Raw genomic sequence first — 26,381 nt, forward strand, 5'->3', positions numbered from 1 at the left:
TTGGTAGTAAGGCTCTGTGTGAGCTGGGTTGGCATTGGATGGCAGAGAGAGGTCGGGTTGGGGCCAAGCTGGTCAGGAGGGATGTCGCTTTGACAAACTGGCCTCCCATTCCCTCAGGTGCTGTTTGAGGCCCTCATCTCCCCAGACCACAAGGGCTACATAGGCTTAGATGACATCTTGCTATTCAGCTATCCCTGCGGTGAGTCCCAGTCCACCCAGACATAAGGATGAGGGTAGCCTTGGCTCCTGCCTGCAGGGCATGCAGGCCCAGCTCATGCTGGGGCTCTGCCTGTTTTCCCACAGCAAAGGCCCCTCACTTCTCCCGCCTTGGGGACGTGGAGGTCAATGCAGGCCAGAACGCATCCTTCCAATGCATGGCAGCAGGCAGAGCCGCAGAGGCAGAACGCTTCTTCCTGCAGGTGAGGGCGTCCCACAGAGACTTGGCTCCAAGGACCTTTTGCCTCCTTGGCTTGGTTCCCTTTTGGGGTTTTGGGTCCTCCATATGCCAGCATCTATATACACCTATATACACCGTGTCTTGCCTCCCCTAGGCTGTGCTCTGCCAGCTTGCACCCCTTAACTCTGGGACCCTCAAATGCTCAGGGGACTCAAGTACGCTGCTTCCTAACTCTCTTTTTTCTCTTCAGCGGCAGAGTGGAGTGCTGGTGCCTGCGGCCGGGGTACGGCACATCAGCCACCGTCGCTTCCTGGCCACTTTTCCGCTGGCCTCGGTAGGCCGCTCAGAGCAGGATCTGTACCGTTGTGTGTCCCAGGCCCCGCGTGGTGCTGGCGTCTCCAACTTCGCAGAGCTCATCGTCAAAGGTCAGCCGATTGGCCTTGAGGAAGGCATGTCTGGCGGGGACAGGATAGGGCGGAGTCCGTGTAGAGTTGTGCATGGAGCTAGCTCCTTGGAGGACTTGTTGGGGGGGTCGCACAGCAGATTTAGCCGAACGCTTGATAGCAGCTCGAGGGACCTGGGAGGAAAGAGAGAGTCTCGTGATAGGGAAGGATTAAGTTTTAGAGGTACTTTCTAGCCGTGACCTGAACAGTGTTGCCAGGCAGAGGGATGGGCTGGCCGCGTGAGAGAAGGATACAGGGAGCGGGGGCCTAAATTCCCATGCGCCTTCCAGGTGCTAACCCAACGAGTGTGCTGGGGTCCCCCAGGCCTAAACTTGGGAGTTCGGAGTGGGCGTGGCTGAGTTATGGAGTTCTAGGGCCACATGGTGGCATTAGTAGGCTCCTCCTCTTCTGCATATCGTCGCAGAGCCTCCCACCCCCATCGCGCCCCCACAGCTGCTGCGTGCAGGCCCCACCTACCTCATTATCCAGCTCAACACCAACTCCATCATTGGCGACGGGCCAATCGTGCGCAAGGAGATCGAGTACCGCATGGCACGGGGCCCGTGGGCCGAGGTGCACGCTGTCAACCTGCAGACCTACAAGCTGTGGCATCTGGACCCAGACACTGAGTATGAAATCAGCGTGCTGCTCACACGCCCGGGAGATGGAGGCACAGGCCGCCCGGGGCCACCACTGATCAGCCGGACCAAGTGCGCAGGTGAGTTTCAGGAAGGCCTTCTTCCACAGAGGCAGCAAGGCCTCGACACACACACACATTTATTGACACATAGATAAAATAGCTTGGGCTATTTCTCCATAGCTTGTCTCAAAAAAATAAAAACAGATAAACAAAAGAGACAAAAAGACAATCCCCCCCCCCCCACACACACACCAACCAAAACAAAACAAAAAGACAGACCAAGAAAACAAACCAGGAAACTTACCAGAGCCTTGTGATAGGTTGTTGTTATACCTACTTCACAGGTGAGGTGACTGAGACAGAGATGTTAGGTGACTGGGCAAAGAACACACAGCCAGTAAGTGGCTGAGATGGGACCAGAACTCTTAATTGGCTGGGTAACAATCCTTAAACCCTATCAATTAAAAATTGTGTGTGATGGATTTTGTCTGGATTCCTTGGATCTGGCATTGAGTCAGAAGTCAGTTCTCCCTTGTTTCGGAGGATAAAGTAGCCGTTGCTAAGGACCCCTGATGCACCTGGACCCAGAAGACTAATAAGAGAAACGGACAGGGTTCTCTGTGATGTCAGTGTGCTGCTGTCTCTAGAATTTTCTTAGTGAGAAATGTAGATTCTCGATGTAGATTCATGTGCGGGTCCTCCTTACTCTATAATGTTTTCCACAGCAGTTCCATTTTAGATGACTATAGTTTAATTTTACAACGAAGATTGACATCTGAGGCTGGCAAGATGGCTCAGTTGGTAAAAGGTGCTTGTTGCCAACCCAGTCAGTATGAGACTCACAGGGTGGAAGGCAAGAACCCATTCTCAGAAGATGTCCTCTGACTTCCAGATGTGTGCCCCCTTCCCCAAGCCAGATGTGCAGCTGAAAAATAATGTATACAATGTAACAAAAATGTGTAACAACAAATTGACGTCCACAGACTCCATAGCTATTGTAACAGATTCCCGCAGTTTCTGGTGTTTGTGTGCCCCAGTATGTGTAATTAGTTTTGTGTAATTCATCACCAGTGTAGGTTTGTGTATACAGTGGGAAGCCCAAGCACTCAGTGTTGCTATAGATAATTCCTGTTGCTGTTTTAGACCATACCCACATCTCTCTTCCTCCTCCCACCCCCTTGGTAACCACAGATCAGTCCTTCATTTCTAGAGTTTTCTCTTTTCTAGAATGTTCCATAAGTGATATCATGCAGTATATAGCCTTTTTGGAATCACTTCTTCTTCTTCTTTTTTTTTAAAACAGATTTATTACAGTATGATCTGCATTCGTACATGTCACTCATTAAAATTTACAGTTTAGAGGTGTTAAGTATCTCTGGTGTTGCACAACTATTAATGATTGGTTTTGGAATATGTCATCACTCTTGAGTGGAAACCTTATGCCATTTAATGATTCACCCAGTTCATCTTAATCCTGAAGCCCCAGTCAAACACCAGTCTACTTTCCATCTCTCTTGATTTAATTTTTGGAGATGTTTTATACAACAGAACCATGCATGACAGTTTATAGTGTTTTGCTGGTTTGTGTGTGTGTGTGTGTGTGTGTGCGTGCGAGCATGTATGACTGTGTGCAAGCACTTATGTGCTTGTAGTATGTGCACTTATGAGCTCAGGTACTTGAGGAGGCCAGAAGAGAGCCCTGGGTGCCCCCTGGAGTTGGAGTTACACTCGCAGATGTGAATCACCTGATGTGGTTCCTGGGGATTGAACCCCAGGATCTCTACAAGAGCAGCAATTGCTTTAAATAGCAGAGTCCTCCCTCCCTTCCATGGTCCTGATTTGCATTTCTGTAAGTCTAGTGTTGTTGAACATCTTTCCACACATGGCTGCCGCCGCCTGTGCTGCTCAGTGGATCGCCTGTTCGTATCATTGCTCATTTCTTAATAGAATTGTTTTTTTTTTTCTTCTATAGGGTTTTGAGAGTTCTTTATGAATTCTAGATACTAGATGTACCTCAAATTTACTTTTAATGCATTAATGGATTATAATATATAGGTATTTCTTCCGGTAAGGATCTCATCTCCTCATTGTCTTTACATGGACCGAGAGCAAACATTTTAAATTTTGATGAATTTCTGTTTCTCAAATTGCCCAGTGCCTTTGGAGCCAAGCAGAAGTGTTCCTTGCCTAGCCCTAGTGGTCAAAAATCTTTTTCTATTTCTTCTTTTATTTTATTTTTCTCTAAGAGTGTAGCAGTTTCATCTTTACATCCATGGTCTACATTGAATAATGTATGATGTTTAAGGTTAAGAGTCAGTTTTTACAATTGATATTACATTTTATTTTATTTTATTTTTATTTTTTGCGAAATTTATCTACTTAGGGTTGGTCTGTGTGTGGGCATGTGCTTGCCACCGTGCGCATGGGTTGGAGGACAGCTTATTGGAGTCTGTTCTCTCCTTCTACCGTGTGGGTCCTGTGGATCGAACTCAAGTTGTCAGGTTTGACAGCAAGCATTTTTTACCTACTGAGCCATCTTGACAGCCTGCAATTCATATTCTTAAGTGTTATTAAAAGCTGATTTGTGGGCCAACTAAAATCTAATTTAATGCCAGACTTTGGGAGAGAGATGGCGAGCCAGTGTCACTGTGGTGATTGCCTTCTAGCTGAGGGGTCTGGGTGGGTGGGGTGATGTACCTACTGAGAACTTATTCTTCTTATTTTGTAAGTGGGAACAACATTAATCTCTACCATATAAGGTAGCATAAAGACTCGGGCAACGGGTGTTTATTGAGTGTCTATTATGTGCCAGATAATGTCATAGTTACTAGGGTTACATGGCAGCACCCTAGACAGAGGCCACCACCGTTTGTGTCCTCTTAAGACTCTGCAGGGAGCTTGTGTCCTGGCAGAAGGAGGCGGATGATAAATAAACAAACAAGTGAAATATATAGCCTGTCAGATGGTGATAAGTGCGTGAGGAGGAATAAATCAGGGCGGGGACGAGGAGGGGGCGGAGGATTGTTATTTATAAAAAGCTGAAGGACTGTCTTACTGAGATGGCGGCATCTGAGCAGAGTCATGCAGGAGGTGAGGGGCTGAGCCAGGTGGTGTGCTATAGGGATGCAGCTAGGGAGGCAACAGTCCAGACAGAAAGACCTTTGAGTGCCAAGGCCTGGAGACGTGGGGAAACCTGTGAGAGAAGATGTATAAACAAGGCTTGGGATGTCAGATTCAACCAGCGAGGGAGTTGGGTAGTGACAGCAGGGGTTGGAGAGTAGGATTGAGCATGCGCAACTGGTGGTCGGAAAGAGTGAGCATGCGCAATTGGTGTTCGGCTTTGCCCTGGAGATTTCATGAAGGATTGACTGTAGGAGGGTGTACTGGTTAGTTTTTTTGTTAACTGGACACAAACAAGGCACCTAGGAGAAGGGATCATCAATGGAGGAAATGCTTATATCAGATTGTCCTGTGAGCATATCGGAGGTGCATCTTCTTGATTAAATGGTTGATATGGGAGGATCTAGCTCAGTGTGGGTGGCCTTTAGGCAGGTGATCTTAGATTGTATAAGAAAGCAGGGCTGAGCAATGAGAAATGAGCTCCAGCCCTGACTTCCCTGGATGATGGACTATGGTGTGGAAGTGGAAGCCAAATAAACGTTTTCTTCCCCAGGCTGCATTGGACATGTTGTTTATCATAGCAACAGAGAGCCAAACTATGACAGAGGGCAAAGTTTCCTGAAGGAGACACGCGGAAAGCGCTTGCCCGCAGTTTTTGCAGCCAGAGACGGGATCTGGGAGCTGAATGGAAGTGACCGAGATGACAGCGACCATAAGCTGCTCAGCTTGGTTGGCTCTGAAGTCAGCAGCATCTGCTGATAGATCTGCTAAGGGATGAAGAAAGAATAGAAGGGGCCCAGGCTGCTCCAAGGTGTTTTGCTTGAGTAAATGGATGGATGGAGCTGTCTCGGACTGCAAAGGAGCCCACAGCAGCAGAGCTGGGGGGCGCTGACCTGAGGAGTGTCATAGATCAGGAGCGGTACCTTGCACACAATGACTTTGAGATGCCATTAAATGTGGCAGTGGCGATCCCCACCAGGCAGCTGGATGGGTGATGGAGGGGCTGAGGGGAAGGTGCAAGCCGCTGGTACAGAGAGGGTGTTGATGGCATGTTCTCAACGGGGAGCGGGGGGTGATTCTCTCTCCTAGGAGACGTTTGGTGGTGTCTGGAGACATGCTGCCTGCCATACTGGCTGCTGGTGGTGGGTGCTACTAGCATGAAAAGGTAGAGGCTAGGGACGTCTATCCAGGGACAGTTATGTGATCCAACGCATCAGTACTGTTGAGTTGGAACCTACTGTTCAGTTGGGGGAGTGTGAATGTAGCGGTGGACTTGTGGAGCCGATCCTCAGAGTCCTGCTGCGTTTTGGGCATCTCTGGGCACTTGTAGGGGAGCACACTACATACGTGTAGAGTAGTGTGCCTGGCACACCACAGGCACTCCACAAGCGACAGCCATCATCAGTAGGATGCTCTTCATGTTTTGAAGGCACTTCGAAAGGCACTTGACACTTAGAAGAAAAGAAATCAGAGCTTGAGGCCCTGGAAAAATCTCTGCTGCATTCTCCGGAGTGTGTAGATGGGGACGGGACTTGCTTGCAATCAGTGGGTCAAGGACCCAGGATGTGGGTGGGGCTGGGGAGATGGCTCAGTCAACAAAGTGCTTGCTGTCAGAGACATAAAAGAGATGGGTGTGATAGTGTGTGCTTGTAATCACTGTGTGGAGGCAGACTCTGGCATGGCACACACACACACACACACACACACACACACACACACCACACGGGGTGCATCATCATTTTATGAAAGTGATGTAGAGAGGCAGACAGACTCAGTCTCAACAGGCTGAGACTGCTTTATTGGATCAGCGAAGGACCTCAACCTTTCTGAGGGATGAAGGTTGAGTACATTTAGGGAGGCTGAAGGATAGATAATTAATACATAAATATATATATGTGTGTGTGTATGCACACACATACACACACACACACACACACACACACACACACACACACACTAGTAGCTACCAGGATGTATAGCTATTTTTTTTGTGGTTAGTCTGGGAGCAGAGTGTGTAGTTTTTAATATCTGGGCATATTGTTTCTGCCAGTGAAGCTGAGCAGTCAGGCTGGGCTTGAGCCATTCTTTGTGGCTAGGAACTACTGCCCTGTACAGCCTGACTCAACTCCCCATGACCTGAGTCTATACCAAACAGTCCTAACTTCTGATCATTCCCATTTTACAGATGAATAAGAGCCCAACAGAGCCAGGGGCAGAGCTGGTGTCTTAGCTTCTTCCCTGCTGCCGGGATAGAAACAACTGTGTTTATCTTGGCTCACAGATTGAGGGTACAGTCCATCATGCCTGAGATGTCAGGGCAGCTGGAGCCTGAAGCAGCTGGCCACACGGCAGGCAGTCAGGGAGAACAGAATGCTGGATACTGGAGCTCAGGATCCTGGCTCCTAACTATCCAGTCTGGGATCCAAGTCATGGTACAGTGCCACCCTCGTCTGGGGTGGGTCTTCCCACCTCAGTTCACCTCATTAAGAAAATCCCACACGGGCATGCCCAGAGACTGGTCTCCAGGTGGCTTTATATCCTTTAGACTGAGATGCAGCACTAGCCACCACAGCTGGCACCTCTGGATTTCCAGTGAGTGTTGACATCAGCACTTCCCCTGTCTGGGGCTAAGTGCCCACTAGTGTCAGGTACAGATAAACACTTTCCTCAGGCTAGCCAAGAGTGGGGATGGGTCAGGGGCCAGGTGGGTAGATCCCCTCCTAATCACAGGCTCCTCTTTGTCGGCATTACCGCCCTGGAGCCCGGCCTGGGGGGTGTTTTGCCTTTGGGCAGCTGTGTTGTCAGGCTCTGCAGGCCCACAATTCCTTCCACACTATTATTTACTGTAAAAACAATAATATTGCACCAGTAAAAGGCTTAAAAAAAACCGCTCTGAATCACCATCCTAGCTCAACAGCTGCCTTCATTTTTCTGTCTTGTTCCAGTCTCCGTCCATATGTCTTCAGTGCACATTTTCACACGCTTGCCATTGGGATGGAGCAGGCACTCAGGATTCTGCTTCGTTGGCTCAGTGCGGGTCTGTGTGTGACACCGTTTGTAATTATGTTATTGCCAGCAGATATCCACTGTGTCCCCAGATTGCTGGGTTGTTTGTCTCTATATCCTTATTATTGTTATACAACATCGAAAAATTAAATGCTTGCTGTTCCCTCTATTCTCCCGAATCGTATTCTTTAGGGTAAACAGTCAGGAGTGATTAGAAGGCTCGGACGTGTTATTGCTTTGCGGCATGCTTCTGCTAATTCATGTTGCTACAGAAGTCTCGCTTTGGTGCATGCGTTTCTTTATCGATTACTATTGGCTGGCCACTCTGCTCTACCAGGTCCCACGAGATGCTTATCTTTCCTTTTTTTCTTATTTTATTTTGAGGCGTGATCTCGTATAGCCCAAGCTAACCCCTAACTACTATGTAGCATAGGATAACCTTGATCCTCTAGGCCAGACGTCCTTGGAACCCTTTGAGGGTCAGATGGCCCTTTTATAGGGGTCACCCAAGACCACTGGAAAACACAGATATTTACATGATGACTCCTAACAGTGGCAACATTACAGTTATGCAGTAGCACGACGTGATGAGCCGTGTTAAAGGGTCGCATCATTAAGAAGGCGGGGAACCATTGCTCTAGCTTCTACCTCCTAAGGGGTGGGGTTGCAGGCCTGTGCCTGGCTTATATTTGGTCTTTAAAGGAGCTGCTTTTGTTGTTTGTTTTGGGGGCAATGTGCCTCAGGGTCTTATGTGCCTCAGGCTGGCCTTGAACTTGCTTGGTAGTTGAGGAAGACCTAGAAGTTCTGGTCCTCTGACCCCTTCTCACCCAGTGCTGGGATAATTCACAGTTTTGAAGTAAGCATAATTTCCTCTGTGGACATAAGTCATTCAGAAGGGTTAGGTAACTTTCCTGGAGTTGCAGAGCTAGTGAGGAATGGATGTAGGATGTGAACTTGGATGCACTTGACCCTGTTTGTTGGCGTGATGACGATCGCTGGGTTAATTTAATAGAAGCTATGTTTGTCTTCTTTTCCCAACTCCCCCACTCTCTGGTATCTGAGTGGCCTGTGGGATTCACCCGGATAGGGATTCTTGGTCCCTGAGCGCCTTCTTGCCAGTGTGTATCTTCTTGCCAGGGTGGTCTTCTTGCTTGGCAGGTGGTCTTTGGAAGTAGAGAGACTCTTGGATTCACGCCCTTCAGTCAGCATACCAGTCTTGGTCAACACAGTGTTTGAGCCCCAGGATCTGCTTAAGATCAAAGAGAAGAGACAAGCAAGCCTTTCTTGGGCAGACCAGGGTCACCCAGCTGCTGGAAGGGAGATGCCCACCCAAGCTAGCATTTACCATCCACGGCAGAGACTGAGGTCTTGAGTCCTAAGCAGTGCTTTTAAGTAGCCTGAGCGGGTTGCTTGTGCTTAGAAATCTGGATATTACAATATAAAAGCTCTGAATCTCTAACTCTTTTGAAAATTGGGGAGGCCTGGAAATTCTGAGCCTAGCATCTTCCTTAGAAAGACTGATCTCCAGGAGCCAGACTTATGCTGCTGGTGCTGGTGGGGTCCCCCCACCCCCCGCAGTCTTGCTCCCTGAAGTCTTAAGCTTCTGTCTAGCCAGTGTACCTTGAATTTGACCTGTCCTTATCGAAATCCTGCAGGAGGACAAGGAAACAAGTAACTGAAGGGCAGGAAGGAAGATGGGCAGGTATTCTAGGCACAGAGTAGTGTGGGCAGAGCTGGTCTGAGACCCACTCTCACAAGAGAGAAGACAGGAGTGGCAAATTGGCTCCTGTAGATACCCTGGTATAGTGCACACAGGCCAGCCCAGAGCTGCAGAGCAGAGACCAAGTCAAACTTCTGTTTGGGATGGGACTTGGGAGTGTTTGGCTTCTGGGGAGAAGGGAGCCAGTCAAGAGACCTTGTTAGCAGGTTCTGAAATCTCTCTCTGATGGCTGCATATAGGGCTGAATGAAGACTTGCCTCTTGCCTGGCCTAGGGAAGAAATGAAAGCTGGGCTGGATCAGGAACTTGCTGCGCTCAGCTTCTAGGCTGACGATTGTCACCGATGCACTCCTGTGTTGGGAGTGTGAACTGATATTTCCAGATGTATCTGCTATAAGGAGACTGCTGGGTAAATTGTCACAGACAGTGACTCCGGGGTCCTCCTTAAACCCCGAAAGGGGCTAAGTCACGGGGTCTTCACAGCTGCTTATGAAGGGGCCTGGTTTCACTTTGGAAGCAGGGTGTGTGTGTGTGTATGTGTGTGTGAGTGTGTGTGTGATATGTATGTGTGGAGTCTGCATGTGTGTTGTGTGTGGGGGTATGTGTGATGTATGCATGTGGTATGTGGGTGTGTATTGTGTATGTGGTTTATGTGGTGTGTGTGCATGTGCCATATGTGTGTATGCCTGTGTGTGGTGTGTATGGTTGTGTCTGTGTGTGATGTATGTGTGTAATGTGTATGGATGTTGTGTATGTGGTCTGTGTGTCTGTGTCTCTCTGTGTGTGGTATGTATGGTTGTGTGTGTATGTTTCTTTCTCTCTCTCTCTCTCTTTCTCTGTGTGTGTGTGTGTAATGTGCATGTTCATATGTGAGTATACATATCATACTATGTGTGTGGAGGTCAGAGGGCAATTTGCAGGAGGCAGTACTTTCCTTCTACCATGTGTGTCTTGGGAGCCATAATCAGTGATTAGCCTCACCTTGTGCTTTCGAGATGCTCTCATAGTAGCCTAGAGCTCACCCAATAAGCTAAGCTCCCTGACTATCGAGTCCCAGGGATCTGTCTGCCTCTGCCTCCTAGGTGCTGGATTCCAAGCACACACCACCATGTCCATTTTTATGTGGACTCTGGGAATTGAACTCTGTCTTCGCCCTTTCAAAGCAAGCATTCCCCGAGTTTCTCTATTTACAAAATGAGGACATAATGGAGTCATTAAGAGACTGTGTAGCACGGCCTGCCTGTCCCTCCTGTTGGAGCAGCTATGTCTCTCTGTGGCATGGGTGTGACTATTAGGTGAATTCCCCCTGAGATCAGGGCAGAGGCAGGTAAGAGCATAGGTTCTGGTGCCAGCCCAATTGGGTTTAGATCCTATCGTCATCTTTGATTTTGTGAGTATGGCCTCCTCACCTAAGCTCTGTGCCTCTGCCTTCTTATTGTATGGCAGGTCAATGGCAGCCCCTGTCTGGTTGTGATTCAACAAAGATTAAATGAGATAAACCATTTCCAAACCTCCTGAAAGATGCTGGACACTTCCAAATCCCCTACATAGTAACGGCCAATGTTACTGTTGCTGGCGGATTGCAGTTTTCCTGTGGCTTTGGCAGTCGGGGAACTCACCATCAAATCTGCACTCTGAGGGTACACAGAGCCCTTCCTCGGACTTAATAACAGGGATTTCCTTTTCTGCTTTCTGTACATCCTCTGTCACTGTGCCATTTGCGTCCTAGCTGGCACCATTCTGGTTTGTATACATTACTGTAATTCTCTATTACTATAAATGGTTTCACAGTAAGTTTAGGATTAGTAAAGGAAGAAATTATAGCCGTGGGTTGATTCTGATTGGCCCGGTCTTGTTCAGTATGTTCTCGAACTAGGATAGGATCTCTATGTAGCCCAGGCTGACCTGAGTGCTGGCTGGGATTATAGGCATGAGCCACTGTGCTTGTAATAGCTAAAGGTTTTGTTTTATTTTACATTGATCTATCTATCTATCTATCTATCTATCTATCTATCTATCTATCTATCTATCTATCGTGTATGTGGTGGGGCTACACTGCGAATATTGAGGTCAAAGGACAACCCCATGAAGCTAGTTCTTTTCATTTACCACTTGGGTCTCAGGAATTGTACTCAGGTCACTAGGCTTGGCCAAGCGTCTTTACCCACTGAGCCATCTTTCCGGCCCCGTAGTTATTGTTTCTGAAGGGTTACGGTGTGTTAGCATTTGCCATACCTGGTTCACATGTATTACCATGACAGTCACAGTGTAGTGTAGCTATCTTTCCAGGGGGCCTTGCTTCTATGAGGGAGTTGGGGACCCAAATCTAGGTCCTGCAGTCCAGGAAACTAAGGCTGAGAGAGGTGGAATCTCTCAGGCCATGATTGCTGGCTGCAGGTGAAACTTTGAGGTTCAGATGTGTGCCGCCTTACTCCAGAGCAAATGGTATTAGCCTCTTCAGTTCTGAGGGTGCCTGGAGTTCCTGGGGGGAGAGGAGGAATGGTTTCTGATGGTAGATTGATGCTTTCTTCTCCTCCTTTCCCATTTCCTCCACCTTCTCCCTGCTTCCTGTGTCTCCAGAGCCCACGAGGGCCCCCAAAGGTCTGGCTTTTGCTGAGATCCAGGCTCGCCAGCTGACCCTGCAGTGGGAGCCCCTGGGCTACAATGTCACACGTTGTCATACCTACGCTGTGTCCCTTTGCTATCGCTACACCCTGGGCGGCAGCCACAACCAGACCATCCGGGAGTGTGTGAAGATGGAGCGGGGTGCCAGCCGCTACACCATCAAGAATCTGCTGCCATTCAGAAACATCCACGTGCGTCTGATTCTCACAAACCCTGAGGGGCGCAAGGAGGGCAAGGAGGTCACCTTCCAGACAGATGAAGATGGTAAGCCTGCCGGCCGGATTCTCAGAGTTCTGAGCGCCTCCCAGTCCTAGGGCCAAAGCTCAGATTCATGTAGGGGACTATAGCAACATAATGGTGGCCATTACTCATTCCTGGAGAGTCTGTGGGTTCTTAGGTTAGAGTAATTTCTTCTTTAAGGGTCTAGAAGAATTCAGCAGTTAATTTGGACCAGAAATTTTCCTCACGGCAAGGTTTTTAATAACAGTTTTCACTTATGAAATAGATTTGGATGTATTCAGTCACTTTCTGCCTTTTTTTTTTTTTTTTTGAGACGGCCCCTCACTGAACCAGGACCTCACCAGCAGGCCAGCAAGCTCCAGGGAGCCTCTGCCTCACTCCCCTGAGCACTGGGGTTTCACATGTGCACCACCCTGCCTGTCTTTTATGTGGGTGCTGGGGATCCAGATCTGGGTCCTTCTGCTTGCCTAGCAAGCACTTTACCAACCGAGCCATCTCTCCAGCCCCACTGTTAGCTTTTTGAGAGTTTATTCCACACCCGCCCCATCCCTTTTTCTAACATGGTCTTGCTACGTGGCAGAGGCTTCTCAGCTTCTAATCCTCTTGTTTCTGATTCCTTGGTGCTGAAATTGTTGGCCTGTGTCGCTTGAGCCTAATTTCTGATGTGTGCATTGAAAGCTGTGTGTTTTTCTTTATGTTCTGCCTAAGCTGCATGCTACGATGTTTGTCGGCCATGTGTGGGGCTGCACCCCAGACTTGTACATGATGAGCATTTGTTCTGAGGCACCGAGCTCTGTCCTCAGCCCACCCCATACATTCTGTTTTCATTACCATTTGGTTTAAAATCTTTTCTAATTGCTGTAATAATTTCTTCCTTGACTCGAAAGTAATTTAGATTACTTTGATAATTACTAAAAGAAATTAGAATTAATTTCTTTTTTTCTTTATCTTTTTTTTGGGAGGTGGGGTGGGAGGAGGATTTTTTTTTTTTCAAGACAGGAGTTCTTTGTTTAGCCTTGGCTGTTCTGGAACTCACTTGTAGACCAAGCTGACCTTGAACTCATAGATCCATCCACCTGCCTCTGTCTCCCAAGTGTTGGGATTAAAGGTGTACACCACCACCACTTGTCCATTTTGCTTGATATGTAAGCACTTAGAACTGTGTGTGTTGATATTGATATCTGAACCTTGCACATGCCAGGCAAGCACTGAGACACATCCCCAGTCCACCAAGGAGGACTGCTAATTAATTATCGTTTCGTTATTGATTTCTGGCCTAATCCACTGTGATCTGAGTAGGCAGTCTACTGTAGTCTTTTGAAATTTGACCCTTGCTGCATGGCCCAGCAAGTGGTTAAATTTTGGTAGATGTACCCTGTCGTTCAGCCTGCCGTAGTTGGGTACAGTGTTCTGCATATGTCACACTGCCTGCCTTAAACACATGTTCCACATCAGATACCAGGATGATGGGTTCTACATATTAATGCATACAACCCCCATGACCACCCTGGGTGGCACGCTGCTGTTTCTAGTCCTCTGGGACAGATGAGCTCACAAAGTGAGTCTGTGATTGGCAAGGCAGGGCTTTGTAAATCTGGCCCTAATGCTGGGTTTGTTGTTTTGTTTAGGTGTTGGGAATTGAACCCGTGGCCTTGCGCATGCTAAGCACATACTTTACCACCAACTTCACTCCCATCTGAGTTATTTATTTTTAAGTTTTTGAGTGTGTGTGTGTGTGTCACCTGTAGTGCAGGTTGTCCTTGAATTTATGTTGGTCTTTCTGCTTTCTTTTCCTAACTGGTTGGTCTTATGGGTCTGCATCATCACACCCACCAGACCTGCCACTCCTAGCAGCTGCCCTCTAAGGCCAGCTCATGCCCAAAGCCTTCTCTAACTTCTTGCAGACTCCCAAGAACCTGGGACTTGCTCAGAGGTTGTCTGGTTGCCCATGTGTGCAGTTTTCTATTCTGTATGTAATATACATATATGTATATATACATATGTGTGTGTGTGTGTGTATAGCAGTAGCCCATCTAGAACTCAGCCCACCTCACTGGCTGCCCCTGGACACCACTCACCTTCAGCATCTGCAAACGCACTGAAGATTTTCTAGGACAGGAGCCAGCAATGGCTGCGATTGTCCCACAGCTTTGCACAACCTGTAGTTAAACACCAGACTACTCTATTCTCGTGATCTCTTCATGTCAGTTGGTCCCCAGGGCTATGAGCAGTTCACCTTATTCTGTCATCCAGGGTGCTTATCCTAAGTCAGTCCAGTGAATTTGCATAGCCTGGACACTTCAGGAAACTCACATCCAAACGAAGAAATCATATCCTCAGTCTTAGCATCCGGGAGGCCACTAATGTTCCCCCCAGTCACCACCTCCCAAGGGTAACCACTCTCCTGCCAGATAACGTCATGCATGATTGTTTTCTTGGTTCTGGGCTTTGAGTAAGCAGAATCATGCAGTAGATGTTTGCTTTGTGCCCACTTGTTTCTGTGAACGCTGTGCTCTCAGGAGACCTGACTGTGGCATGCATGTCCTCTCAGGAGACCTGACTGTGGCATGCATGGTCCTCCCAGGAGACCTGACTGTGGCATGCATGGTCCTCCCAGGAGACCTGACTGTGGCATTCATGGTCCTCTCAAAGGCATTCTCAGGTCTATGTGGTTCATTCTACAAGCCAGCCCTCTGCATCTACTTTCTGTTAACTGTTGGGAGGTATCTGGGTAGATTCTGAATTTGGGGTTGCTTTGAGCAAGAGAGTCTGGGCAGATTATTTTTGGTAGATATTCCTTCGTCGTGTGGGTGTGTGTAGGAGAGAATGGCTAGGTTGCAAGGGCGTGTGTTCATCTTTAGTAGATTTTAGCTAGACAGTTTTCCAATCATGCCAGTTTATACTCCACTGGTGGTGAATGAAACTTTTGTGGTTCTGTGACCTTACTGAACCGAAAATTGCTTTTTATTTTTTTAACTGTTTAGGTAGGTGGAGAATGATCTTGGGGAATTCTTGCTTTAACTGAATGCTTAGCTTTCACTGTATGTTTGTGTGCTTGCTCACCCCTACCCCGTGTGTGTATGTGTGTGTGTATGTGTGTGTGTGTGTGTGTGTTCACCCCTCCTCTCTGGGTATATGTGTGCTCACCCCCCCCCAGTGTGTGAGTGTGTGTGTATATGAGTGTGTGTGTGCTCATCCCTCTCTCTGGGTGTGTGTGTGAGTGTGTGTGTGTGTGCTCACTCCTCCTCTCTGGGTATATGTGTGCTCACCTCCCCCCCCAGTGTGTTGAGTGTGTGTGTATATGAGTGTGTGCATGCTCACCCCTCTCTCTGGGTGTGTGTGTGTGTGTGTGTGTGTAGGCCTGAGATGCTCATGTTGGATGTCTTCCTCTATTGCTTTCTACCTTATTTTTTGAGGCAAGGCTGCACTGAGCCTGGATCTCCTTGTTTCTGTATAGCTGGCTGGCCATTGAGCCCTGAGAAATCTACCTGTCTCTGCCCCCAACTCCCTCCCCCCCCCAAGTGCTGGGTTACAGACGCACACCAAGTGCCTGGCTTTTGCACAGATGTTGGGGGATCCAAACCCAGGTCCTCTTACCCACCAGGCCGACTCTTCAGTCCAGCAATCATTGATTCTTCTTCTTCTTCTTTTTTTTTTTGGTTTTTCGAGACAGGGTTTCTCTGTATAGCCCTGGCTGTCCTGAAACTCACTCTGTAGACCAGGCTGACCTCGAACTCAGACATCCACCTGCATCTGCCTCCTGAGTGCTGGGATTAAAGGCGTGCACCACCAACTCCCGGCTCAATCACTGATTCTTATCCGTGGTTCTGCTGTCCCTGCTCGATGACCCCCACCCCATCCCGCTTCCTCATAAAAGTGTGTTCCTGGTTAGAAGCTGCCTCCATCCTGGCCCCACCTCCCCCGCTGTGTTTGTTATTAAGAGTGTATACTGCAGCCCAAACCAAACTGACCCATGCCTCACAGTGCCTGCGTGGAAATTTTCATAGCACACGTTTAATGTAATTGTCAGTGCTGTTAAGTTTCTTCAGTCTCATTGAGATTGTTTATGTAATTAAGTTCATTTTAGACAAGAAAACATCTCCACCCATGATCCTGACCCCCTATTGCAATTCTTTTCCTTTCTCTGGTAAATATCTACATTTCCTGAAAGCTACCAGCTGGAGCAGCAGGCTGCATGGAGCCTGCTTGCCCATGAAAGACGGAGGAAAATGTTGTTCCCTGTGGAATGAGCTGTACTGGGTTTGAACTTTGCATATCTCAGATTATTTAGCTCTGGTGACAGGGGGACTATGTCATGTCCATTTCACAAATGCAAAAACTGAGGTTCAGGGAGACTGACCAGTCCAAGCAGAACAGCTAGGAAGAGGCAAGGCTGAAGCGCAAACCAAAGCCCGTTTTCCTCTGGCTCTGCCCTTCCCTTCCAGTGCCTGGTGGGATTGCAGCTGAGTCCCTAACCTTCACTCCACTGGAGGACATGATCTTTCTCAAGTGGGAGGAGCCCCAGGAGCCCAATGGCCTCATCACTCAGTATGAGGTGAACAGGGGCCCTGGTGGGAGGCGGGAAATGGGAGGTCACTCCCTGTGAAGAGGTCACCTCCCTGTGCTGTGATCCACCATGGTCAGAGTCGTCGGTGCCCTGTGAATTCTGAGCAGGGTAGGGAGCAGGCCCAGTGCACCTCTAGTTTCTGTGGAATATAGTGGGTGGGTGCTGTTACTGGATAGCGACATCCATCCCTGTCCTGTGCCACCTACCTGCTCCTCCTACCCCCAGATCAGCTACCAAAGCATTGAGTCCTCAGACCCAGCAGTGAACGTGCCCGGCCCGAGACGCACCATCTCCAAACTCCGGAATGAGACTTACCACGTCTTCTCCAACCTGCATCCCGGCACCACGTATCTGTTCTCCGTGCGTGCTCGGACGAGCAAGGGCTTCGGCCAGGCGGCTCTCACTGAGATAACCACCAACATCTCAGGTTAGCTTCCTTGGGATAGGGAATCCCAGAATCCCAGGGCTCCTAGGATATGGAGGGGTAGAGCAGCCTAGTGTGAGTACAGAGGACCTTGGTAAGGTAAACGAACCTTTTAAAGGCTGAAGTAAGGAGTCAGGAGATTATAGTGGATCAATAGAGTTGAGGTCAGTGTCTAAGAGCAGGGGCTAGGGAAGCTTAGATCAAGGAAACACAATTTGGGGCTGGGGGGTGGGAGGGCTGGAGGTCTGGTCTTCCTGGCCCAGTGGCCAGGCTCCATGCTTGTGTCCCTCTCTCTTCTCAGCTCCCAGCTTTGATTATGCTGACATGCCGTCACCCCTGGGCGAGTCCGAGAACACCATCACTGTGCTGTTGAGGCCGGCCCAGGGACGAGGAGCCCCCATCAGGTGAGAAAGCCTGCGAGGAGTGGGTAGGCAGCAGGCCTCACCTCTGATTTGGCCAGCTCTATGATCACCCTGTTCCCTGCCTGGGCTCAGTGTTGAGGAGGGTGCTCCATGACTCTTGGCAGTAGAAAGCTGGGAGCTGCTCCTTTCCAGCCAAGACCTCAGGTCTCTGCTGATGACTGGCATAGGTTTCCTGGACAGTGTCTGGGTTGGAGAAGGAATGGCTTAGGCCTCACCAGGGTGGTTCGTCAGACATTTAGGAGAAGTGGAACTCTTGGGGAAGAGTATTCTCTGTTCTTGGCTAGTTCTGTTCTTGGACGTACAGGGGTAGGCATCCTGGAAGGGTGGGCAACCAGACAGCTAAGGCCATCCCCAATGGAACACATAGCTTTTCTGTTTCCCACTCTCTGGAGGACTCTGGGATTACTGATGTCATGATGGCTGCCTCTGTGCTCTCTCCCTCTCCCTCTCCCTCTCCCTCTCCCTCTCCCTCTCCCTCTCCCTCTCCCTCTCCCTCTCCCTCTCCCTCTCCCTCTCCCTCTCCCTCTCCCTCTCCCTCTCCCTCTCCCTCTCCCTCTCCCTCTCCGTCTCCCCTCCCCCTCCCCCTCTCCCTCTTTCTCTGTGTGTGTGTGCTGGGGTACAGATAGGGAGGAAGGGTGTGTCGGGGCATCTCAGGGTTGCCTCTGAGGAGTGTTTGGCATGGAGATGTGAGGGTGGGTGAGGGGCACATGGTGGAATCAGTATGAGTCTGCATGCGTCTGAGAAGGTGAGGGTGTTCACGCAGGTATGACTCACGGTCAGCCTGACAGTGTGCCAGGGCTTCATGTGCACGGTCATCTACCCTCATGGGACCCCGTTCAGAGCACGTGATTAGTCATGCTAGCCAAACAACTGAAGAGAGGAGTCGATTTGGCTTACAGTTTTAGAGGTTTCAGTTCAGGGATGCTTCAACCTATGCATGCAGGCAGAGCATCAGGGTGGCGAGGACGTGCTGGGGCTGGGTGGTGACTTACCTCAGGGTAAGTGGAAAACAGAGAGAGAATGCCTGGGTTCAAGCCGGCTAGCTTTCTCCTTCCCTGACTCCATTCCATCTGTACCTTCAGCCCATGGGATGATGCCCCCATGCTTACAACAGGTCTTCCACTCTTAGGTGGTCCTCTCTGGACACGCCATTGTTCACATGCCCAGAGGTGTGCTTTGCCAGTTTCCTAGGTGTTTCTCAATTTAGTCAAGTTGCCGGCCATGTTAGCTGTCTTAACCTGCAAAACCTCTGCTGTGTATGTGTGTCCACATGTATGCGTATGCTGGAGTACAGACGGAGTGTGTGTGTGGGGTCATCTTGGGGTTGCCTTTGTGGTATGTTTGTCAAGGAGATGGAGGGTGGGTGTGGCTCTTTTGGAAGTCTGGAGCTCCTCTGGCCTTGGGTGTCCTCCTTTAGTGGGGACTGGAGGCTGTCTCATGTAGGTGGTACCCTGGGCAGTCCTCCATCTTCCTACCCTACCCTTTAACTTCTCTTCCTTACCTGCTGGGTCTTTCCATATTTACCACCACAGCCTGCCTGGAACTGACTCTCAGACCCCTGCAATGTTATGTTATTTTCTGAAGCCTCCGGGTCCTTGTGTGGCATCATCTTGAGGGATCCTGTGAGGTAGACTGGCCAAGCTAGATGGGAACAGGGAGATGGGACATGGTGGGCAGGTGACCCTGGCATGTCCCCTCATCTCTTTGAGGCTCCCTTTTCTTAGATATCATTCCAGCTCGAGGCTAATGTGAGTTACCTTCGACATCTCCAGGGAGCACTTGAGGCTGGAGGAGGCTTGACTCAAGCCTCGAGGGACCTGGGCTGGTGTTTGTAGCAATTTTGTGACAGGTAGTAAGCTGACTCCATGCACCTGGAATTGGAGGGAACGTCAAGGGCTTTCCTGCTTCCCAGAGCCTAGGTTGGCAGGCAGGGTGTCACAGGTGGGCATCACAGGTGGGCGTCACAGGTGGGCATCACAGGTGGGTGTCACAGGTGGGCATTACAAGTGGGTGTCACAGGTGGGCATCACAGGTGGGTGTCACAGGTGGGCATCACAGGTGGGCGTCACAGGTGGGCATCACAGGTGGGTGTCACAGGTGGGCATTACAAGTGGGTGTCATAGGAGGGTGTCACAGGTGGGCATCACAGGTGGGTGTCACAGGTGGGCATCACAGGTGGGCATCACAGGTGGGTGTCACAGGTGGGCATTACAAGTGGGTGTCATAGGAGGGTGTCACAGGTGGGCATCACAGGTGGGTGTCACAGGTGGGCATTACAGGTGGGCGTCACAGGTGGGCGTCACAGGTAGGTGTCACAGAAGGATGTCACAGGTGAGCATCACAGACTGAGCTGTAAGGGAAATATTTAAACACACCAGACCCCACACAGTTCACTCTGGCCTAGTCCCACAGTGGACTGGAGGAGCCCACAGCGGAAGCCCACAGAACTGTGGTGGTCAAGAGTGGAGACATAAGTAGAGCATGAGGGCCCTATGGGACACAGTGGCTCCAGGTTGTAGACAGAGGGCTGGCTGCCTTAGGGTTTCCAGGGCTCTAGACAGCACCAGGATATGCTTGTTTGCTTAGTGATAGTCTCTTTCCTGCTGTGGATAGATGGTTCTAGGAGGCCAGGTTCCTCACCACAGCACAGGGCCTCTCACCTGAGCACCAGAAATGTGGCCTAGCCCTTGTCATCCTTTACCCAGGGAAGAGCCATTGTTTCCGTGTTCCAGGTTTTGTGTCGCACATTCGAGGGCTCATTGACGAGATTCAGTGCATAGGGTCGATTCTTACAGTGCAGGGCTACAGTTGGTGTTAGCAATAACAATGGCACTCGTTAGCTACGTGCCATTTCTGTCCACACCCTGGGTCACTCCCATCTTGCAGAGGAGGAAACTGAGGCCCCGGAGCATCTGTGGCTTGCTGGTCTAGAAAGAGGCAGAGTTAAAGCCCCTGACCTTTACCACCTGAAGGTTCTCTGTGGTCACCTGCAATCTCTCCTCCCTGTCCAGCGTCTACCAGGTGGTTGTGGAGGAAGAGCGGCCACGGCGCTTGCGGCGGGAGCCCGGAGCTCAGGACTGTTTCTCAGTACCTCTGACCTTTGAGACGGCCCTGGCTCGCGGCCTGGTGCACTACTTTGGGGCTGAACTGGCTGCCAGCAGCCTGCTTGAGGCCATGCCCTTCACCGTGGGTGACAACCAGACCTATCGTGGCTTCTGGAATCCACCGCTTGAGCCCAGAAAGGCCTATCTCATCTATTTCCAGGCAGCAAGTCATCTGAAAGGGGTGAGGGGCCGGCTGGGTCCTGGTGGTGTAGGCTGGCATAGTGGGTGGTAGGGTGGGGAGCCTTTGGGGAGACCTATCACTGAGGCCTGAAGCCTGATCCTAGACCTCTCTGTAGGCTAACCCCCTTCCATTGAGCCTTACCCCCTTGGTCCGAGACGTCTTCCCACAGACACCCCAACACTCCTGCTGTCCAGGCCCCCTTGCTTGCCTTCTTTCAGATGCTGAAGAAGCCCGCCTCCAGAGATCCAGGCCCCACCCCCACCCCAGGCCCCACCCCACCCGGGCCCCACCTCCAGAGGACCAGGCCCCACCTCCACCCCAGGCCCCACCTCCCGAAGTTCAGGCCCCACCTCCATTCCAGGTCACACCCCACCCCAGGCCCCACCCTCACCCAGGCCTCACCTCCCGAGGTTCAGGTCCCACCTCCACCCCAGGCTCCACCTCCAGAGGTCCAGGCCCCACCTCCTCCCCAGGCCCCATCTCCACCCCCGACTCTCCCCTCCTCCCTGAGCTCTGCCCTCTTCTTTCGGCTTCTGGCTCTTCAGTGCCCCAGCCTTGGCTTTTCTCACTGTTCAGCAGAGCTCTGGATCTAGTTCCTGTCCTCGTGTCTGAGGCCCCACTCCACTTTTTGATGCTGTGTTTGTGTCCTCTGATCTCACTGGGCTTAAGGCACAGCTCTGTGGAGTGTCCTTAGTTAACACTTTGCAGCTGACACATGAGCCCTTACTAGCTCAGTCCAAGCGTTTCTGATCTGTGGCGTGTGCGTTTGGCTTTGTCTCTGAGCCCCTTTATCTGTACTTCCAGGAAACCCGACTGAACTGCATCCGAATTGCCAGGAAAGGTGAGTCTACTAGGTAGCTTCAGCCCTGCCCAGGCCCAGCCTCTCATTCTTGCAGTTCCCGGGGACCCAGTGCTAAGGGAGCAGATAGGACTACGGGAGCATAAAGCTGCGATTGACTGTGATCAGAAAGGGTTTCCCCTTCTGGCCGACTTCAACGGCTTCTTCTCGTAAGCGGGACATCAGGCCACCTCTTCCACCTTTTACACTTCCCATAGTGATGGAAGGGACTCTGACAGAGACAGGGACCAGTCTGTGGAGAGAAAGCCATTGAGCTTGTGTCTTGAGGGTGATGGTGACTGGTCCCTGGTTCTGGGGAGAGACTGATGGGGACAGACAGGGAGACTGTGATGTGAGTCCCTCTTCTTGACACGGGATGTGGTTGGTTACATCTTAGGATGTATCATCTGTGACATACTTTATCCATTCCATCACCTGGCAGGTGGGCAAGAGGGTAGTTCCGAAGGCCCAGGGTGCCCCCAGTTCTCGAGAGATCCTGGGGGAAGCCTTAAGAAGGCTGAGCTAGAATATGGAGGCGGGGCTATTGGCTGAGAGGAGGGGTTAGGAGACCGTTCCCTGGTTGAACAGTGGAGCAGTGCCTAGATGCAGAGCTGGGCCTCTGCGCAGGCGTGTTTATGCAACCTGTTTGGGGCCTCGGTACTCAAATCCCGGCCTGGGTGGCCTTTGCCCCTTTGCTTCTCTGTCCTCTTTGTTCTCCCCAGCTGCGTGCAAGGAGAGCAAGCGACCCCTCGAAGTGTCCCAGAGATCGGAGGAGATGGGGCTCATCCTGGGCATCTGTGCAGGTGGCCTTGCCGTCCTCATTCTCCTCCTGGGGGCCATCATTGTCATCATCCGCAAAGGGTGAGTGGGGCCAGTGCCCTGACCCACCGGGGGTCCTCTACTCCTGGAAAACCTGCTGGGTACAGAGGAGCTATGGCTGGGGTTGGTAGAGCAGCTCGTCTGGTGGCAAAGTATGTGGAGGGTTGCCAGCCTGGGCATTGGGCCTGTGGATTAACACACACTGAGCAGTGGGAGTAAGAGACTCAGCCATTGTCGTGGCTGGAGCACAGGTCTGGCTGGTGCCAGGTACCACTATCCAGGAATGAATATTCTGCTTGGTGCCAAGGAGCTGTGTTGGAAGCAGGCACTGCTGTCGCTTTGCCTACAGGGGCTGTTCCAATAGGAAGGGATGGAGACTTCCCTGACTATGACTTGGCCCTCTAGCCAGGGTATCTGCCCTGACTGATTGCAGGCCCAGATCTCCCTGAGTGAGAGAGCTGCCAGGGGGTTGAAGAACATCTGGTCTAGTGTTTAGAATGGTGTTAAAGCAACAGAGCATGGCAAAGCTGATAATCTCCCTCACTATATAGAGTGCTTCCCTAGCACGCATGAAGCCCCAGGTTCAGTCCCCGGCTTGGGATAAACCAGAAATGATGTCACACACATGACATTTCAGAGATGAATGGGAGAAGGATCAAAAAGTTCAAGGCTATCTTTGTCATCCCTGCTGTATACTGGGTTGCCTGGGCTACGAGAGATCTTGTTTCAAAACAAGACAAAATCTCAAAGAAACAAAACAAAAATTACCCCCTCCCCTGTATCACAGGAGCACAGGGCATTACGCAGAATTGGAGGCAGGGTTGGGAACCCCTGAGACCCCTCTGCCTGCAGCCATAGACTAACAACCTCATTCTCACCAGGCATGCCCAGACCATGGTGGCTCACGCACCTTAATTGAGCCCTAGAGGTGTCAGTGGCCCTGTCCAAGGTCACCCTAGGAGCCAGAGGCAGAGCCAACCTCCTCCTTCCCCATCTGGACTCTGGCTTCTGTAGCCCCTGCTGCTGCCAGGCTGGGCACACACAGGCCAGTTGGCAGAGGCTCATGGGGCTGCCAGGAGTAGATAAGTAGAATCTGAGGAGTGGGGACAAAAAGCTGGTGAGGGCCATCAACCATGGAGATAAGGTGTGCCTGTGGAATGGAGACTGTGTGTGGGGGATTGCCTATCCTGGGCCAGGGCTCAGATTTTTCTTTTTCATTTGAAGTCCCAGAAGAGTGTCTTGAGACACAGTATTTTTAATAATCACTTAATGAGGAATGACTGTGTGCCAGGAGCAATAGCTACTGAGTACCCAGAATGTGCCAGACGAGGTTCTGGCACTTGGGATCTATCCTAGAACATTTCCTTCTTGGATCCTGACAAACAGCGGGTCTGCCTCCCTTCTCACCGATGGAGAAGCTGTAATTAAAGCCAGTTGCCTGTGTCACTAAGGTAAAGTGGTAGGGCTTGCTCTGGACTCAGGCCTCACTACAAATGGGAAGGCCCCCGCTGGAGGCTCCCTGCCAATGGCAGATCTCTGCACTCGTGTCCAGCAGAGGCCCAAGAGGGCCCTCTAAGTAGGGTGCAGGTGTAGAAGGCTACAAGGGGGCTGCTGGAGTGTGTTTTAGTTCCTAGGGCTCTCCCCTGTGGGGAGAGAATGGGTTATACCGTATATCATCCTTTTTCCTTGCAAACAGAGCCTCTGGCCAGGACAGGGTGAGGTCACAGATGTAGTCAGGGTGTCGCTAGTCAGGGTGTCACTAGGAGACAGCTCCATTAGCCAGTCACTAACTCACATGTCAGCACTGTCCAGGCTGTCTCTGACACCCCTCAGACCCTTTTCTTCCTCAGTACTGTGCTTTGCTCTTTCCACTGTGTCCCGTCACTGTGTCCCCCGCTCCTGCCCTTGGGGAGCCAGCACACTCCTCAGGGCTCCCCCAGTTTGCATTTTGGGGTGGCTTGGAACAGAGCAGGATCTGAAGAGGTTCCAGAATAGCCTGTGTTGCAAATGTAATGGACAGAATAGGGGGGGCATGGTGGCAACCCCTGGGCTTGATGGAGCCTTGGGAGGGAGTTCCTGGGCCAGGGTCCTGAGATAAGTATTCTGAGACGGGGGACTCTGGCTTTTGCCATGACAACCTGTGACTTAGTGTTCTCATCTGTGAAATGGGATTTTTTTTCAGTGCTGGAGAGTAAGCTCTGAGCCTTGAGCACACTAGGCAAGTGTTTTACCAATCAACAACAGTCTTCCTTCAATGAGAAGCTTTTCATACATGCATTGGGTGGCCAGTGAGAGGGTGGCCTAGTTCCTTAATGAGCCCCATAGACAGGGTCCGTCAAGGTGGGAAGAGTGAGCCCTAGGCTTGCCTAGGTGTCCTGCTGGGGCCCTTCTATACCCTGCTGGGGCTTCTTTACCCTGCCTCTCATTGTCCTTAGCTAGGCTCCTTCCTAGACTGGGGTGTTTGCTTGGGGCTGACTGCTCAGGAATTGTGGAGGCTGCAGAGAAGAGTCTGAGGGTAGGGGCTGTTTGTGAAGCAGACATGGATGAGAGAAAGTACCTTTGAGGGTTTGAATATATGTGTGCTAGTGTGTTTCTGTATATGATTATATGTGAATCTCTCTTTGGAGTGTATCTGTTGATGTGAGTGTGCAATGTGTGTGCGCGCACATGTTTGTCTCTGCACATGCATTGCATGTATGCACAAAAGCATCCCTCAGACTCTTCGCCTACCTCTGCAGCACACTTAGGGAAGATTCTGGAAGATTCAGGCTTTTAGCCCAAGTATACAGTGACTACGTCTGGTCAGCCTTTAGATTGAGGATGGCCCCTTGACCGTGTGTGGTCCCTTCCTCCTGGGAGGGAAGCCTGGTAACACTGCTATTTCTCTTTGCACGCCACCAGGAGGGACCGCTACGCCTACTCTTATTACCCGTGAGTAGTTCTGACCACCTGGGCCTCTGGGGCCTGCCCTCCCCACCACCATCTCCTTCTCTGGCTTTGCCAATGTCCCTTTCCATGGCTCACTCTCCCTCCTGGCAGTGCTCCTCTGCCACAGCACTGCCTCTGGAGGGAGCTGGTGCTGCAATCCTCCCCAGCTACCCTGCAGCTTTCTGCACCTTCCTGGGTTTCCGTGACCCCTCTCCACCCCCAGCTTCCTGTACCTGTCCCCCACCCTGCTGGTTCCCAGCCCCAGCCCCCAGTTTTCCTCCCTTCACTCTGAGGAATTGCTGACACGGCTGCTTTCCCTCCTGTGATTTGGTGCAGATAATTTTTGAACCTAAATTCAGAACTTTCGAGTGTGTGCATTAAATTCCGTCTGCCTCCTCTCACACTGGGATCAGCCAGAGGCCAGTGGAGTCAGGTGTTCCCCCCCCCCCAGCCCCCGTGCTCTGTCTCCTGTGGACCTGATGGGTTTGATTTTGTAATTTTTCCAAGGAGGCTGACAGCCCCTGGCTTGGAATAGAGCCTTGCGGTGCACCACTGGAGACGGCCTTCTAGGCCAGTATCCGCTCACTGAAGGGTTCTCTTGGGTTTCACTGTTCAGCCAGCTTGGCAGGGTCTTCTCAGCCTCCACATGGGCCCTAGGTCATTTCCATGTGGGCTTCTTGCCTTTTCAGCCATCGAGAGGCACAGCTGTGCCCTCTGCCTCTTACCTTCCCCAAGTGCCTGGAGTCACAGCCTGAGGTTTCTACTTATGCAACGTCCCTAGCTCTCTCCTCCCCTCCTCTGCATTCATTTGCTGGCCAGGCAGGTGACAGGGTTTCACAACAGGTGTTCTCTGGGAGGCCCCTGTGCTTTTAGAGCAGACCCTGGCCTGCCCTCAGAAGGCCTGGTTC

The 26,381-nt window shown here is 50.8% G+C and overlaps 1 protein-coding gene across 7 annotated transcripts in view; it reads left to right on the plus strand.

Annotated features, from left to right (window-relative positions):
• Window positions 1-26,381, plus strand: part of Ptpru (protein tyrosine phosphatase receptor type U) — a 70,938-nt gene that overhangs the window by 17,590 nt on the left and 26,967 nt on the right. For 5 of the 7 annotated variants that reach the window (XM_029476574.2, XM_029476575.2, XM_029476578.2 and 2 more), the window contains exons 4-15: window positions 118-199; window positions 304-419; window positions 648-822; window positions 1,265-1,558; window positions 11,906-12,214; window positions 16,636-16,745; window positions 16,983-17,184; window positions 17,483-17,585; window positions 20,615-20,888; window positions 21,693-21,729; window positions 22,449-22,587; window positions 25,447-25,476. In XM_029476574.2, the coding sequence (XP_029332434.1) occupies window positions 118-199; window positions 304-419; window positions 648-822; window positions 1,265-1,558; window positions 11,906-12,214; window positions 16,636-16,745; window positions 16,983-17,184; window positions 17,483-17,585; window positions 20,615-20,888; window positions 21,693-21,729; window positions 22,449-22,587; window positions 25,447-25,476 (1,871 nt within the window). The remainder of the gene's footprint in view (window positions 1-117; window positions 200-303; window positions 420-647; window positions 823-1,264; window positions 1,559-11,905; window positions 12,215-16,635; window positions 16,746-16,982; window positions 17,185-17,482; window positions 17,586-20,614; window positions 20,889-21,692; window positions 21,730-22,448; window positions 22,588-25,446; window positions 25,477-26,381) is intronic. The other 2 variants (XM_021161600.2, XM_021161601.3) reach the window with 1 other exon arrangement.

Source organism: Mus caroli, unplaced genomic scaffold, assembly GCF_978045245.1.
Source record: "Mus caroli unplaced genomic scaffold, Mus_caroli_1 scaffold_6, whole genome shotgun sequence".
Taxonomy (NCBI): domain Eukaryota; kingdom Metazoa; phylum Chordata; class Mammalia; order Rodentia; family Muridae; genus Mus; species Mus caroli.